Source organism: Hydractinia symbiolongicarpus, chromosome 2 (genome assembly GCF_029227915.1).
Source record: "Hydractinia symbiolongicarpus strain clone_291-10 chromosome 2, HSymV2.1, whole genome shotgun sequence".
Classification (NCBI taxonomy): domain Eukaryota; kingdom Metazoa; phylum Cnidaria; class Hydrozoa; order Anthoathecata; family Hydractiniidae; genus Hydractinia; species Hydractinia symbiolongicarpus.
Genome location: NC_079876.1, coordinates 13,042,627 through 13,061,102, shown reverse-complemented (window position 1 = coordinate 13,061,102; position 18,476 = coordinate 13,042,627). Strand labels below are relative to the sequence as shown.

The following is an 18,476-nucleotide window of genomic DNA, read 5'->3' as shown; positions in this document are numbered from 1 at the left end:
TCGATCTCTCATATCTTGAAAAATATGAATGCCAGTACAAAGAAATTCAGTTATTTTAGAATTGCAGTTGTTTAGGTGTGGTCATCCTGGTATCTTCTTGTTTACACTTTCATGTTTCGTCAGTTTTTTAAAGTTTCCATATTACAGTATTGCGGTAATTCAGGCTTTTTCAAAAGAATAAGTCAACGATGAATATTTTTTATCTTTTAAAAGTGTTTATAAAATTCGTATAAACCGAGTAAGGGTAAATAAGTCTATTTTTGTATTTTCAGCAACAGGAAAAACCTGGGTATGAAGATAACATGGTGAAGATTACATCATCACTTGTACATTACATGTATTATCAGCGATTGTCCAATTATCCGACATCACTTTGCCTTTAACTTTCGCAGGAAAAAAATATTGCAGTTAAAACGCGAAATAATTTTGATTTCGCAATTAACAAAAAAGGGAAAAAATTTGCGTTTAAGTAAAATTCGAGTGGAAGTATATTAAAACCAATTCCACTATAAAAAAGAGCGATTTAGACATGTAATTTCTCCATTTCTTTTAAGAAAAAAACCCCGCAAAGCCGCGAAATTTCCTCCGTACGAAAGTTAAGGTGATATATTTTCTTCTTGCGACATCTGACAGAGATTTACTGGTTGAAACGAAATCTTTAAAGGCAGTTTCTCGCTCTGGTTGAACAATATTACGTCGCCGAACATTATTTTACCACCATATTCACAATCTTGATTTCATCGTACGGTTTATCGGACTTTGGATGTGTTCTCACCATACTCATGCTCTGACACACATCCATCCCCTTCACAACTCGTCCGAATACTGTATGCTTATTATCAAGCCATGGCTGGAAAAACAAAAAATATCACAAAACATTGAACACCGAAATTCAATCATTATTAAATTCGGCCAACTTCGTTCCCAGAGACATTGAAATTCTGCGTAAATTTTATATTACGAATCAAAAATTTTGCGTCGATTTTTGTGTGTATTTTAAAAACAAGGCACTGTTTTTGTTGAAAATACAGTCACATTTAATAACAAAAAGGTGCATAAAATTACTGAGAGGATTTTGCCGAATTACAGGGGTAATAATTACAGAGATTCAAATGATAGAAAAAAAAAATATCAGTGCCGTTACCACAATTTTAATATTGGGGGAGGGGGGGTCTATATAGAAAAGTTCAATATATGAATTCCGGTTTACATAGTGACTACCCGAGGCGCCCCCATGGTGGGCGCCTAGTGAAAAAGTTTCAAATTTTACATCTCTAGATTGGCGGTAAACGCCCTTCCAGACGTCAACGATCTCATGGTTTAATGTTAAAAATCACGATGAATGTTTCGATATCTTAGTAATTTAGAAAAACTGCTTTGTTTAATTGGCTTCAAAATTTAGATAAAAATTTCCATCAAAACCAAAGTGTAGAAAGAGATACATATCTACAATAATATAAAAATTGATAAGAACACTAGAAATTTTAGGGGTGCTGGCACTTTTTGATTTCCGCCGCGTAAGGCGGAATCTTTAAAATCGCCTTGGAAGATAGAGAGATAGGGACCACCTATAGCCTGGACGCGCGGTGTCCAGAATAAAGTATTTTACCCTGGGCCTGGAAGTTGTTTAATTTCTTAAAAGCCAATAGAAATGCGTTATTTGATTTTTTAGCCAATAGGGTCTCAGATTGTCAGAACCTGATATCGTGGCTTCCTGTGATGCTTTGTCTCGAAGTTCTTTGAGTTTCAGGTCCCACAGGCCAAAGTTTCTTGCCCAAAACAATCGGTTACCGTTCCTCTTGATATGTTTAAAACTCCAAATCAATGTTTTGCAAAACAGGATGTTTAGTCGATGAGACTTCTCAGGTAAAAAATGCTGTATGTTCTAGCTAGTTTGTTACTTAGCTATGTTAAAGTGATTTACATTTGCGATTCTTCAGAGTGTTTAAAGCTCTTACTTAAGCTACGCATTTCCCTAGCATTTCTGTCCAACTATAAAATGGCCTTCCTTATATGTAATTAGGGATCAAACCCATTACCTGACTTAACAGTTTGGGAACCAAAACTGATGATTAATAGCCTAAAAGGTGCAGTAGTTTTAAGAAAAGTTTGACCAATTTAAGCTACATTTGCATGTCATGTAGCTAGCTAGCTACAGACTGTATTGCATATAAATTTTCACATAAAAAACGTAAAATAAGTGTTGTCTTATATTTAACACGACCATCGTTAAAATGCAGTATCAGCAGCAGATCAGAATTACAAACTTTGACAAGCAAATCTACAGTGCATTTTTCTGATAATATTCTTTATGAACTTTATGAAAAGGGCTGTGTACTTTTGTACTAAGATAACAAGTCCTTTATTAATCGCTATTTTGTTTTGTACACAAATATTCAAAAAACATTTTTATAAATTTGAATCCTAAATCGAACATTTTTTCTTACATATTTTGGCCTATGGACTACATTGTGTTACATTGTGTTACAAGCAAAACATTTTGCTCCATAAAAAACCTGACATACGAGCTTAATTTGTATGTAAGTGTGTCGTAACTTACATAAATGAGGTTATGAATAAAAATTCTCCCTGATGTGCACAAAAACATGTGAATGTAGCTTTAAAAAAGCATCAAGTATACTGTACATATTTACTATATTATCCAGTTTCCCTGTTATTCAAGTAATCCTGCCTTTTTTGCCATGGATTGTAAAAAATATTTTCAAAATTAGCATACAGTTTGTATGCAAGCGTTGCAAAGGTGAGATTATAGAGAATGAAGTATTTCCAGCTTTAATGATGTACAACAGTGGCTCGTTAGAGATAGTTAAGAACTTCTGTTACTTAGGTGATATGTTGGGCAGTGAAGGGGGTGTTGGAAGGAGTGTTACTTGCAGGATAGGTTCTGCTTGGAAAAAGTTAAGTTAAAAAGAGAGTTACTTCCTTTATTGACTAGCAGAGTCCTGTCAATTGAGGTAAAAGGTAGGTTGTATGAGGCCTGTGTAAGAAGTGTTATGTTGTACGGTAGTGAGACATGGGCAGTGAAGCAGGAAGATCTTGACCGTTTAGAAAGGAATGATATGAGAATGGTTAGGTGGATGTGTAATGCCAGTCTGAGAGACAGAAAGAGTTCAGATGAGCTAAGAAGCAGGCTAAGTCTCCGTAGAATTAAAGATGTTATCCAGATAAGAAGATTGAATTGGCTGGGGCACTTGGAAAGAATGGAGGAGGATAATTGGGTAAGAAAGTGTAGAGACTTGATAGTTCCTGGGGCAAAGCCCAGAGGCAGACCGAGAAAGACTTGGCAGGAGGTTATAAGGACAGACTTTATAGAAAGGAAGTTGAGTTTAGATCTAACACAGTCTAGATCAGATTGGAAGAGGGTCATTAATATACCCCGTCCAACCCATGCTAGCATGGAAAACGGACGTTAAGCCGAGAATGATGATGATGATGATGAGCATACACTATCTGTGGAAGAAATTTTTGTGGAACTTTTTTTTGCAGAACTTTGGGTCAAATCTGCAAAAATGTTCCACAGAAATTTTAGAAATCAGTCAAATACGGTTCTAAAAAATTATTCTGCAAAATTTTCCATTTCAGCTAGCCGCAACAATTAAATTTTTTTTTATTTCTCCATACTTTGATTTCTTTAGGATCTAAGTTATTAAGTTCTATGTTGCACATTTGTAAATGCCCTAACTTTTGAATACTATGTTAGACAAAATACTGATTTTGCCTCTGCTAAAATAATTGAACTTTAGGCAACCAAAAATTAATACTGCACATTTCGCATATATTCTGCAAATTGAAGCATTTTTGTGTACCACTCACCCACAAAAATAAGTTTCAGGAAAATTTATTGTGCAAATAATTTGTACCCTTGGTAAGTTTAGGCTCTTACAACAATTTTGAATGCATATTGAAATTGAAAAAAAAAAGTTATAAAGGTATTGCTTATAGCCTGGAAAAGATTTGAGGTAGGTGTTTATACTTCTTATGCTTCATATTTCCAAACTTTGTTAAAAAATTCCTAAGTTTTGCTAAAAACAATACTACACTCAGTCTTTTTACCCAAAAATAATTCAACATATCCGGCCTATATATCCTGCAATATAGGATTCCTGCTAAACCCACCTCTATTTGTTGGTTAAAACACTAATCCAGTGGTGAAGTAATAATAGACTAGAGTAAATATGGTATTCTTGGTCACTGTTGAATATAACATTTTAAGGATGCTTTTAGGCAAGTTTAGGAACTTTCAAAAAAATTAAATATTTATAAAACTTCCAAAATTTGTCTTTGAACACGAGGTATTCTTTTTGGAAAGACAGACATCACAAATACTTGGCGTTTCACAGTATCACCTGATTTTTTTTTCAAAACTTCATAAAATGGTGAAATATTTTATTTTATCTTGCATTTATACCTGTCATCTTTAAATATATAGGGCACAGAACAATATCACATTAATGTGCTAAGATTATTTTGAGTTCTTCATATATGTTTTTTTAGTATTTTTCTTTCGTTTTTAGGTCAGCCATAATCTAACACAGCCATTATCAGCATTTCCAAAAAAATGTTGACAGAGTAAACTGCAAACATTAATTTGTGAAAAATGAATCACTAAAACTAATATATATTTATATAATTTATTATAGTCTTATTTTGGTTAATAGTATTTACTTCACATTATTTTTAAGGGAAACTAGACGTCTATGGTTCTTCTATGATTTTACAGAATTTGTATCATGAAAATTTTTAGAACTTTCTAGGTAGATCCCAAGTTTTTATACTTTTTATAACTGTGTGTAAATCTGTATATTTTTGTTATTTATTCAGGTGTAATTAAATTGAAGTATATCTAAATTGCGTTATTTGTCGCCCATATTTAATACTTTTCAGACCAGGTTACTTTAACCCCTTTTTTATATAAGAACAATGTTATAAGAACATGAACCTTAGACTCACAATCCCAGACTCAAATCATTGTTTTTACAACTAAAACTACTCAAGAAATGGAATAGTCAAAAAGCCTCAAAAAACGGTAAGTCACATAGTTTTGCGCAATTATTCAATCATTTATCCTGTTTTTAAGTATGAAAATTATTGCCCCTCACCCCCCCCGGCGGTTACGGCACTAAAAAATAAGAGTTTTTAGGAAGCATTTACGGTGACTTGAATTTTATCGAAATATCTAGAGGTTCAAATAAGAAAAGGCCAACTGTATATATCGTGTTCATTCACCATTGATCAATTTGTTTAACCTGTTATATAGGAAATTCTGTTCTACAGAAAAATGATTTGTCACTCAATACAAAAAGTTCTTGTTTATAAATAAAAATTTCCACTTGTTTAGGATGACGTGTTGGCGCACAAAAAAATTCTTATTTTTATATTTATTATAATTACTGACTAACAACGTTCGTCAAAAAGTGCTTCCACTAGCAATACATGTAAGAAGGCAAAATTAATACAAAAGTAATAGTGGTAGTAAGGACGAGAATAATTACAAATTGTTCACCGTCGAAAAACTATACATAGCTAAATGGCGTAATTTTCATTTATAAAGCCTATTTTCTCTTCCCTCTTTTTCTGTCCATTGAAATTTCCTAAATTTCTATCCATGGCACTACAACGTGCGATAGTGTCCAATAATAGTGTCGGTGTGCAGGCGTACAAAAACTTATGTAACCTTACCTATCAAGTTTTAAAATTTACAACCTGACTAAATTTGCCACAACAGGCGGACGAAATAAGTAAAATACTAACCGTAGGGACGACGGTGATAAAGAATTGACTTCCGTTCGTGTTTGGACCAGCATTCGCCATGCTGAGTGTATACGGTCGATCGTGACGTAACGTGTGATGAAACTCGTCCTCAAACTCCTCACCCCATATTGACTCACCACCAGTACCATCACCTGCAAGAGAGAAAGCAAGGTGGCGAATATATTTTTTATGTAAAAACGTCGAATAAAAAGGTATCAACACTTTTTTAGGCTTTGTATCCTTAGCTGTGTTTTATTGATTTACCAAAAGCAGGGTGGCCACAGATTTAACACTTAGATAATTTGAGAAAATAGAAAAATTGAGGAGCTCAAATTTTAGGTAAAATCATTAAAAACTAAACTATTTCATATTTTAGGTGACTTTGCGAAAATTTTAGAAGGAAATAATGAGTCAAGCCTTTTCTTAATGGGATGTCAGAGACAGACTGTTTATTTGAAATTGCTAAAGCTATGTATATAGACTTCATCATTCCTATTGGAAGATAAACATAATGCTCAATTTTTTGTCACACAAACGTAAAAACAAAAAGTTATTATTGGAAAAATGGGTACTACCATAAACAGCTTACGATCTTCGTCAGCAATTATTATTTTGGCTCCATATTTTAGGTTATTTATGAGGTTTAGGTGTGGTCACCCTGAGATGAAACAGAGCACTCCGTGCAGTTGCTTAGAAAAGCAACAAAAAGTAGAAAATACCAGTCTTTTCAAAAATAAAAATAGGGAAGTTTTGAATGTTTTGAGTGCATGCTAAATCTCAGATAACGAACCGTCGTCTCAAGTGGACAAAAATTCTGAGTGGAATTTTTGTAAGCAATATAATTGGTTGGTTGAAATTAGCCTCCAAAATTAACACCCAATTTCAATTATGGCGACATAAAAGTTCAATGCTTAGTTGTTTCGACATTAAAAAAAACTGCGGAGAAAATCTTTTCCGCGTAAATTTGTAACAAAAAGTTTTCATGTTTGTAAGGGCAACAAATCAGCTGTAGAATTGTTTTTTGTTATTTTTATAATTTTTTTATAATTTTTTTGTTCTTGACAAGCCGTTTCACCTCTTAGAGCATAGCGCATACAACCAAATAGGAGAATGTATACAACAACAGTATACCACAAATCAGACTAATCAAATCAAAGAAAAATTAGAAAGATACCTAGAGGATCACCGGTTTGCAACATAAACTGTTTAATGATGCGATGGAAGATGTGACCGTTGTAATATCCCTTACGGCAATGAGTGACAAAATTCTCAACGGTACGTGGGCACCTGCAAAAAAAAGTGTATACAGAAAGGTGCAGTAAAACCTCCACGAGTCAATTATCAAGACTGCAAAAAAGAGCTATCTGTTATTATAAAGGTTTTGTGGTATATTATTTCTATATCTTTAATAAATATTTCTTAACAACAAATCAATCATAGCTTGGCAAAAACAGGTAGTTGAAAACAAGGCTTTAACAATACGATCTGTGGAATATGCACAAAAATTATTTAACATTTGCTATTTTGACCAAAGTTACTTGTGCATTCTTAACACGATATCGACGTGTGTGATAGAAACGCAACACGTATTACTTATGTAGAGACTTCAGCAATTCAGGGTGCACTGTTACTAAATTCTACCAATCACAGCGCATTTTTATTAAATTCCACCAAAGTGCAGTTGATGTTAATTTAACCAATCAGAGTGCACTTTTACTATATTCCACCAATCAGAGTGCAGTTGATGTAAATTTCACCAATCAAAGTGCACTTTCACTATATTCCACTAATTAGAGTGCAGTTGATGTAAATTTAACCAATCAAAGTGCACTTTCACTATATTCCACTAATTAGAGTGCAGTTGATGTAAATTTAACCAATCAGAGTGCACTTTCACTATATTCCACCAATCAGAGTGCAGTTGATGTAAATTTAACCAATCAAAGTGCACTTTTACTATATTCCACTAATTAGAGTGCAGTTGATGTAAATTTAACCAATCAAAGTGCACTTTCACTTTATTCCACCAATCAGAGTGCAGTTGATGTAAATTTCACCAATTAAAGTGCACTTTTACTATATTCCACTAATTAGAGTGCAGTTTATGTAAATTTCACCAATCAAAGTGCACTTTTACTATATTCCACCAATCAGAATGCAGTTTATGTAAATTTCACCAATCAAAGTGCACTTTTACTATATTCCACCAATCAGAATGCAGTTGATGTAAATTTCACCAATTAAAGTGCACTTTTACTATATTCCACTAATCAGAGTGCAGTTTATGTAAATTTCACCAATCAAAGTAAAGTTTACGTAAGTTAAAGAAATGTTTGCTTACTCTTTCGGAAAGAGTTTAAAATGTATATCACCCATCGTAGTGTGCATAACGACCAACTCGGCCAGAACTTTCGTTGACGAACCCTAAAATATTGTAAATGTCATGTCAATGTATCACCATTAACAAAAAGCGTTGCTTACCTAGTATACTAAGGTTTCTCTTGGATAAAAATTATGTCAAACGTTTGGTTAAATTTCGATCAATCCAGTAAAATTAAGCAAACCACATAATTTTGGCTAACATAATTGTGTTATAGCATCTAGCAATCTAATACTTTGTAATTCCCAGCGTTTTGACTTTCGAGTGCTACACGTGTTATCAGAAGCTACTCGATTTTTCATTTCGGCTTGAGTGTACTTAACCGTATTATTTCAAACTTCAAAAAGGGATTTCGGCTTTAAACTTGCAACTTTGAACTTTTTAAGTTATTATTATTATTAGAGGCATTAAAAATTTAATTCTTGTTTGCTTTTTAAAGCTTTTCTGTTATTTCAATTTAGGCACTTATTTTTGACCCAAAATTCGGCATTAGAAAAGCGGTTGAAGGTGTTATAAACTTTACCGTGCTAATTGCAAGAATTGAGAAATATTTTGGGGTCATTATTCACTGCTGCCTGTTAGACAGCAGTGAAAACACCCGTAGGAGACATACCTGTGTCGCTGCCACCATTTCTTCTCTTGAAGGCTTCTCATTGAACACGTCACGATCACTAAGAAATGATAAAATATGGGAGACTGGTTGTAAAAAGATTATGTTGTTAGTATTTATACTAACTACAGAACATTGAAGACATTCAGCAAGAACTTTGCTGGTTAGTAGCAACACTGAAAACTTTGCAAGATTTTGAAGTTCCAACCTGTCTCCCTGATCTGGTTCTCTTTTTGTGAACAAATAAAATCTGTTCTTTTTAAAACCGGTACAGACTAACGTAGGATCGGATGTGATTTTATCTAAAGATGGATTTGCAGAAGCTTTCATCTCCTAGAATAAGAAATACACTTTTTAATTACAACAGGTTGGAAATTAGATAATGTGAACAATTCTTGTGTTTTATCAAGAAACAGTTAAATTTAAAGCAGAAACAAAAAAACAACTTCTAATCGTGGTTCACATTTCATTAAAGAAGGAGTTCCTAGTTCTATACACGTCTAATAAAAATTATTAAAAAACGATGTCCTGTAATTTTATTTGTTTATTTTTGGCTAATAAATGTTCATGGTGGTAGTTGGTCATCTGTACGTTGCATTTAAGCATAGCTAATTCTTTTACTTTGAAAATATGATAAAACATTGTGATTGCAGTGTTACTTAGACCTTACATAAACTGTCAATTACATAAATAATAACAATTTTGCCTGATTGAAATTAGAGTAGAAATATACTAATAGCAACATTTTGGGGTTTGCTTATCAGGGTGTGGTACGTTATGACGAGACAGCAGTGATGACAACTAAAGAGACCTCTAACCATACGTATAGTCTGATTGTAAAAAATAACTTACAATTGTGATTGCAGCACTTGATTTGTTCGGATTACCTTGGTACAATGATATGTTCAAAAATCGAACGTTCTCATTCTAAGATAAAGTATTAAACATTCTATATATCCAATCATGCATCACAAAGAGATTTTTGGCAGTAGTCAAATAGTTGCACACAGATTTTTCATATTGTTTTTGAAGCATTTTTCATTAGCTTCTTCTTGATATCAAATTTTTATAGTGTGAGAAAAAAACTCTAACCTTTCCAAGTATTTTAACGCATGTATTTGAGTAGAGGTTTACCACTACAAAAAATGGAGAGGTTTAATACATGTGCAACAACAATAACAACAACAAAAACAAAAACAACAACGATAACGATAACAACAATAGGTGCAACAGCAGCAACACAGAAAATAAAATAAAAATACAATATTACTGATGCAATTCAAACTTCTGTAATTTCAAACAGAAATCAGACATATGTTCTTTGGTTCGTTTGGATTCAACAAATTTTGTTTGAACAAATTTGTTGGTAACTTTACAAGTTTGCATTATGCAAGTTTTACAGCATATGTACCTTGTTTTATGAGTGAGGTGCATCCAGGGTACGAGAAAAACCAAAGAATTACAACATTGCATACAATCATCTGACACAAGGAAGTGTGAGCAACCTTTTGCTGTTTTAGAGTATTAGAGAGATATTCTTTCTGTTTGTCAAAAAATTATTCAAAACAAACAAAGTTACCTTTAACACCAACCATAGTTGCATACAAGATAAAGTAGCCGCTCTCATCAAATACTAAAATAAAAAAACAGAATAGCATAATAGTTTACAGTGAGACAAAAATAAAAGAAATGATTGCAAAATAATTGATAGACAAAAAGATTGAATACGTATTCCATTCATGATTATGTTAATATCTATAAAACCGTAGTTGTTGGAATGCTATTTTACTTCAAACAAACATCATATGTAGGGATTAATTTTAATTCTCAGACATGTTCCTAATTAATTTATTCTATATCATACTGGCCATTAAAAAACCGTCATTGTCAGTAGAATTTAACCAAGTACATGTTATATATTATAAAAAAAAATAAAAAAATTGAAAGAAATGGAAAGTATATAATAGTTAGATATATACTTGGGTTTATATTTCGAAATGCTTCTGTTTTCTCAAGTTCTCTTTCTACAGCGGCTCTTCGACCAAATTCCATATCAGGAACAATTTGATTTTCCTAGATAGAATAATACGATCTGTAATCTACATGCAGTAAATAATTAAAACAAAGAAAAAGACGGACAAACGTACGGAGGGATGGACTAGCAGACAGACAGACAAGATAGAGACAGCTAATAAAAATGTAACCTGCTGCATTTCTGTAAATGTTTTAAGATTTTCATCCAAGACTCTGGTCTTTTTTCCAGTAAGAAATCTAAACACACGAATCTAAACAGATAAACCATATTAGACACATGGAGCTGAAAGCAATACTCAAGGTTTTTTGTAAATTTATCAATCATATCACTCAAACCTTGCGATCCATAGAAGCTGTCACAAATTGTTTCCCGTCGGGTGAAAAACTTAGTGATGTTGCATATGTTTTATTCTAAAGAAAAAAAAAGTAACGTAACAACATAATAATAATTACCGCAAAAGCAGATTTCAAAGCAGTTTTGTGGCAAATCCCAAACAACTTATAGTAATAAGAAAAATAAATTTGACTCTTAGTGTTTATCTTATAATTATGAAAGATATGACCTTATTGTCTATTGCAATGGTATTGCTAATGATGCCTTGTGTTTTTAGCGTTTCTTTGTTAATTTAAAAAACGTTGTTACACGTTCACCATATTTTTAAGTACTTAAACTTCCAATATGCAATTATTTTCTATGTGACAATATCAAATCGGTATCAAATCAATCTTAGAACTACAGTCTAATGGTGTTACTTCGTGTTGAAGTTGGACATGTTTTCCTATGCCTCACTTTTGTAAGAAGTCATGTATTTAACAAACTGTTTATTTTAATTAATAAAGGTCAAAGTAAAAACTTTAAATGTAATTCCAGTGTAGAAGCTGTGTTTACAGACACGCAAAGAAAAGATGTAATTGAGAAAAGTATAGTTTAGGAAAGTAAAGTTAATATCGTAAGTTAATATCATATCGTAAGTTAATATGTGTAAACATAAAATAAAAAATAAAAACTCACAGCTACAAAATCAAACAAATCTGTATCTGTTTTATATTCAAACTCTAAATTGGTTGGAAAATTAAAATCACTTTTCTGACCAGCCCAATATTCAATCATACCAGCTTCGTCTGCTGAAATTGCAACATTGAATACTTGGTTGAACTAAAAGAGAGCCATATTAACCATAAAAAACAAAGTAAAGACAGCTTGTGACTTTTTTAAAAGACAATGAATAAAAAACACTTACGACAAAAAGAAGACAAACAGCCTTCAGTAATGTTGCTACGTTATTTAAGACACAAAAAAAAAACAGTTAAAAGAAACTACCACAATGATAAAGTAATATCATGGTTAATCATGAATAATGGCTTACTTTGATCAGGGTGACGGGTTTTGAATGAAGCTTTAATACGGAAAAAGCAGTACATTCACCTCTTCCGTCGTATATGTTGATGACTGATGTCTCCTTCTCCGAACTAAAAAAATTAGACTACAAAAGTAAAAAGTTTTTTCAGTTTCACTGGTAACAATGTGTTGCATGTAATTCCTTACATTGCTATTGTGGCAATCGGGTCTCCCTTTTTAAAAACCCATTCACAATAACCAGGTTGATACTGAAACTTCATCATGTTGATCATGTCTACAAACAAAATGAAAATACTTAAATTTGTGCTGCTTTTAGAGAGATGTGCGACAGCACATATATGCTCTAGAACACCTGAACACTAAATGATTTAGATGTGCTTTTGATAGTGTATGCAAAACGATAATCTTTACGAGAAGTTGATCAATGCATGGCTGAAACACTTTACATTTTTGTTACATAAAAAAGAGCTGAATGTATGGTGGGAATAGGGTTGATTAAAAAGTTTAATTAGAAAATACGATTCTTCACTTTCTTCTGGTAAAAATTTTAAATTCCCAGAATGGCAAGTATGTTTCATTCATAGACATATAAAGTAAATGTTTGTAAATCAACAGTTTTCTTCTTCTATGTATTCTATTATACATACCGAAATTTATGACATCAAAAACCTTTAAAGCTTTATCACTACCAATGGTAGCATACAAAGCTCCATTGGCACTCACTGCTACATCCTCTATTGCACCTATGTAAGCAAGTTATTTAGGATATGATTATTCAATACACTCTGCTGACCTCCCTTAAAATAGCCTTTGACCTAATAGGTGCATTGCCAAACATAGGTCACATAACGAAATATATTTAATGTATTTATTTATTTATTTATTTACTTATTTATTTATTTATTTATTCATTCTTCATTTTCTTTTACTTTGTATGTGACTTATAAATAAATACTTGTTTTCCTGCAACTTTATAAAGTTGTGATATTGTCATACTTAAATGAGCTCTAAAATGTTTCACAAATTCAATCTCTTCTTCCTTCTTTTTCCAGAATTTAACATGTCCATCTCTGCTTGCAGTAACCACAAAGTCTGTTCTACACATAGAAAAAATAACAAACACTTAGATAAACTTATTTCAGTTTGTTTACATTGAAATACCCTATAGAATAAAACAGTGTTAAGTTTTATGAGGAACTACAAAGCTATAGTTTGAAATTTACAAATAAATGCAGGTCTTTTCCAAGTAAAACCATGCCAGCACTATAAAAAGATAATTTACTATCTAGCCATTGCATGTGCTCGTTTGCATTGATTATAGCGATTTTTTCGTAGCTTCCTTTCATTAATTAAATCATTGATGAATATTTGTATGTATGAATATTTTTCACTTTTACTTTAAATAAAAGAATCATCTAATGGTACAAAGAAGGTTTCTAATTATATTGCCACCATTTGGGCTCGTTTTCTTGTTGCCATGGAATAAAAATCATAGTCACTATGCAATTTTAACAATAAATATTTGTAATATAAAGTTGAAACTTTAAAAAAATCCCTGCACATTGTTACCTAACATGAAACTTAGCGTGTTAAACAAAAATGTTCACTTCCTCAGAGTCTGACGAAAGTCCTGTACAACAAAATGCTAACATTTATACAAAACATTAGTTGTCTGACCAATAAAATTATAATGTTGAAAATTATGCGAAATGGAGAATCTGCCTACATGGCAATTCATAAACATTAACATTTTAAGATCGCAAGTGTGCAAGTGCTCAAGTGAGTGTAAGTAAGGAAATAAAACAAAACAATTGGTTTAACTCTAATAAACAGTCAACTTTGGTTGATATAATTATACACTAAAAGTACACACAAGCATAAAAAATAAAACTGTATGTTTACTTTGTGAAGTTGACGTGAGTCAAGATATCACGATGCATAAAACTTTTTTCGTATGATTCAGCAGATGGCAAACTTTTTAAATAAGTTTGTTCAAATGCGAGTTCTAAATGGTAGAGTAAAGATATTAATGACACAATTATTTCCCCAATTCTAAAAAATTAGGAAGGTGCAGACTATCTATCAGTATACCATAATATCTAATAGACAAATATTGTGAGGGAGGGTAATTATTGTGACGGAGGGTTTCCAGGGTAAATATTACGCCCTTAATTTACAACAAATGAAAGTAGAGTTCAGCTGTAGCTAGCTCTAGGCAGTTATACATCCATAATTGTTAATTAAATATATAATACGAACTCAAATATTCAACTGATAACTGTGAATAATGCTCTAAATTATCACTACATTTTTTTCCCCTGATAACAAGTTTCTATCATGCCCTTTATTTTGACGGAAATACCCTTCTAGCTTATTGTTGACACATTTTGTTCTTTAACATTAGCTTTTAGAGTCCATCATTTGTTTTGATTGGGTACTTTGCATATGTTACAGAATTGCAGTGTAATAGATACCAGCATCATGTTAACATGGCGGGAAATTTTTACGCTCCGATATTAAGGGTTCAATACAAGTTACCAAGTGACCTAGACAATTTAATTAGGCCAAGTTGTATGGTTAAACTTATTTCAGTGTGCTTGATTAACTTGCTTACATTGGAAAACACGTACGTTTTTTACTTTTTAGATGTAAACAATAAGTAGATAACATCTTCTGAATACTTGTGTTCTTTTAAACTACAGCCTATCACCACAGTCATAAGAAAAGTCTTTTTCTTATGACTATGCTTTCACTAACTAAAATCCTTCAAGCTACAGAAATACTGCGGTGCTGTTTGTTCATAATAATAATTGCATATCGAATTAAATAGAAGTCCAGAAGTTCTTTCCCCCAAACAACACAGCAGGCAAAAGTCAGCCCTGCCCTTGGTTTTGTGAGGAGAGATGTTCTGTGAAGACTCTAACAATTGAGTCTCCTGTATAGTTTTGCTTCTGTGCCTGTGACAAGCATTTTCGAAGCATGTCATCAGCGACTTCTGCGATATACAACCTTTCAGTACCTGTTGTAAAAGGTTATTGATGTAAATTATTTATAAGAAAGTTATTGTTTACTTTTCAGAGCTTAGTTGTATTATGCATAATTTTACAGCGTAATAACTTTCCTCAAAGGCGTAATAATTAATAAATTTTGCAGCTAATTGTTACGCTCAATAAATTGCGAAAAAGTTCGGAACGAGGCAGTTAGGAACTAACAATTTTTTTTACTTTTAGGGCTGGTACCATAGCCCTTACAGAATCACAACAAAGGAAACTTAAGTTGATTGCGCTGGGCAAAAAAACGAAGTTTTGTGATATGGCGTAATAATTTCCTTCCCTCACTATACATTATTGTTTGTGGAAATTACCACCAAAAACGCAAATACTTGAGGAAACTATAACCATATAGAACAAGAAGATTTGTTCAGAAAATAAATACAAAAAATAAGGGTTTAAAATCGAAATATAAAGCCATTTCACCAAAATTAGCCTGTCAACTGCTATTGATCCCTTATTAAAGTTTATTCAGTCTTTGAATTTAAGAAATATTTGCTTTGGTTAATAATCGCCAAAGTAGTACCATGATTTTAAAGAATTTACTTCAGCAGTCTTTCTGCTAGGAAGCACTAAAGCCTCGGAATAAGCCGTTTTATTATTCACAGTTTTAGTTAATTTTTATTATTTTTCTAATCGGTCTAAATCAACTTTTAGCTGCCATTGTTGCTTTTAATCATATGGAAATCGCTTTTTATCTGAATCGTTTTAAATCTTTCATTAAAAACTAAGTTTTAAAAATCCTTTTGTTGTTGTATGTATGATTGTGTTACATAGCATAATTCGTTTTAACATTTGAAATCATTCTAAAGTCAAAATATATTTCACAACAACTGCATTCGAAGCTTTTTTATCTTCGTGAAGCAGTAGTTTTAGTTGCCACTATGGAGAGTTTTATGGATTGTAAAGGCATTTTCTCCTCCTTTTAAAAGGAAATATGGTGACTTTTAAAGTTCGAAGGATGTTTTGTCTTCATTTGAGAACAAATTACGGCAATAAGCTTTAAAAGCATTATGGTGATAATAAAGCTTTGTATAGCTATGTTTTTTCTTTGTGTCAGAAGGAAGTATTACAAACTTTAAGCTTTGCATGGATGTTTTTTTTTCCTAATTTTAGAAAGTATGGCAAGGTATGCTTCGTAGGGATGTTTTCACTACCTTTAAACATGAATAAAAGAAATATTTAGCTTTGTAGAGATGTTTTCTTGTCATTCTAGGTCCAACCATGGTATTTTGACAATTGTATTAAATCATTTTAGAACTTTATCAAAATCGTTACTAAATGGTTTCATTTTTCTTAGTCCAATATAAGATTGTTTTTTAAAAACATATGAAAATATATCAAAGAGTCATTTCCTGATACAACTATAAAACGATAAAAATAAGAAAACGATTTCCATCCTATAAAAATTGTTTTATATATAAAAAATAAATCAATCTTGGAGAAAATCCCTTATTGGAAATCAATCTCCACAAGGATCTGTTTTTGCCCACTAACTCTGAAGTTGAAAGACAAATGCAAATTTCAACCTTCAATATTTTTATATTCGTAAAATACCCCGTAATTACAGAACAAACTCAAATCAGACTTACTTTTCTTCTTTTTAATTGGTGCTTCTGGGACTGGTATTGGCCCGATGAATTCATCATTTTCATTGTCATCTAATTTCCTTTTTTGATTAGGACTTCCTTTACTGCTCATTTTTCCTTTAATCAATTTTTATATCAATCTCTACAAAAATATGAACAGCAATATAAGTTATATATATATTTTATATATATAATATATAATCAGGCCATTCCTTGAGATGAGTGTGATCGCCCTCGCACTCGCCCGTACATTCGTAAAAAAATTCACGAATGCTTTTATCACACTCGTGAATTTTTTCTTTTTCTCAAATATTGGCTATAGATTGATGAAAAAAGCTTTCGTGATATTTAAACAATCTACAGCAATCTTTTCGCTGTCTACGATCCTGTTTTCATGATGTTAAAACGATCTACATCGATCTCTTTGCTTTCTACGATGACGTTTTTATGATTTTTAAACGATCTATGGTGATCTTTTCACTGTCTAGGATCCCGTTTTCCTGATTTTTAAACAATCTACATCGAACTCTTCCCTTTCTACGATTCACTTTTCCTGATTTTTAAACAATATACAACGATATTTTCACTTTCTACAATGTCGTTTTTATGATTTTTAAACGACCCACATCGGTATTTTCGTGGAGACGATTCCTTAGTATTCAAACATCATTTCTATGCAGCTTAAATAACATATGTTATTGAAAACAAAAAATAGTTAAGTGTGAAACACACTTGCAAATACTCACATCGCACTTGTAAATTTCGCACAAAAGTGCAATTTTTCACACACCATAGCACTGGTAATTTTTTTAGCAGATGCTTTTTGTAGCTCTGGCATAGTTTTATTTTAGAAATGGCCTGTATAATGTATAAAAAATATATATGTAATCAAAATATTGTAAAATTAGCGACATGACAGGAAATATGTAACTCCTGATACAAAATTAAACTACGTTAGCAATTACTAAGCTCATTTTAAGAGGTGTGTTAAGGGATTAACAATAAAAATATACAGAACCTTGGGTGTCATCAAACGAACGTTTAAATACAAAACCAAAAGCAACTTGTGTATATTTTACAAATCCCTAGTGAGACCTTGTGGTGAATACAGCATACAATCATATTTGATGTTTAAAAAAATGATGCCTTTGCCTTTTTGGAGCTGAGTGAGAATTCACTGAAAAGAGAACACTGCAAAAAATATGGAAGCTTTATAGTCGTCTGGATAAAAGAAAATTTTTATTTGTTCCTCAGGTTATTAATGAATGGAATATTCTTTACTAGAAAAAGCAGTGTCTGCTACTTCAATAAACATTTCTAAAAAGTTTATTAAATCACATTTTGAGCATGTTAGAGGGCTCTAAACAAGTCAAAGTCAACTGCCTGCCCCGTTTCTAAAACAACCACTGATGTTGCCCTACTAAAGACCATACCGGTGGATCCGGTAAATTTTTCGGTAAATGAACTTGCCCTCGACTCCTACTTTAAGTTTAGGTTAATAAGTACACGTTTTTTATTTACAAAAATTGATTAGGTAAAGTTAACTAAGGGATCGTTTCCAGGATAGTGTCAAAAATTATTGTTTAAATTTGTAAATTATTTTATTTGAAACGATCTGCATGTGATTTTAAAATAAATTTAAAATAATGAAAACAAGATCATACATATCAAAAAGACCACC

The 18,476-nt window shown here is 32.0% G+C and overlaps 1 protein-coding gene and 1 long non-coding RNA gene across 2 annotated transcripts; one reads left to right on the top strand and one right to left on the bottom strand.

The window, feature by feature from the left end:
• Positions 1-189: 189 nt before the first annotated feature.
• Positions 190-16,939, bottom strand: LOC130629504 (peptidylprolyl isomerase domain and WD repeat-containing protein 1-like). Its single transcript, XM_057442739.1, has 19 exons — positions 16,799-16,939; positions 14,059-14,161; positions 13,153-13,253; positions 12,804-12,899; positions 12,343-12,430; positions 12,164-12,266; positions 11,809-11,952; positions 11,133-11,207; positions 10,967-11,047; positions 10,742-10,835; positions 10,342-10,395; positions 9,855-9,898; positions 9,615-9,689; positions 8,971-9,095; positions 8,766-8,823; positions 8,114-8,196; positions 6,947-7,059; positions 5,773-5,924; positions 190-850 (listed from the first exon to the last, which is right to left on the bottom strand). Exons 1-19 carry the CDS (start codon positions 16,905-16,907, stop codon positions 707-709), a joined length of 1,842 nt encoding a protein of 613 aa, XP_057298722.1. The 5' UTR covers positions 16,908-16,939; the 3' UTR covers positions 190-706.
• On the top strand, positions 3,343-4,869 carry LOC130629505 (uncharacterized). The gene is made up of 2 exons (XR_008981961.1): positions 3,343-3,980; positions 4,536-4,869. It is a non-coding gene; the product is annotated as an uncharacterized LOC130629505 (long non-coding RNA).
• Positions 16,940-18,476: the final 1,537 nt, after the last annotated feature.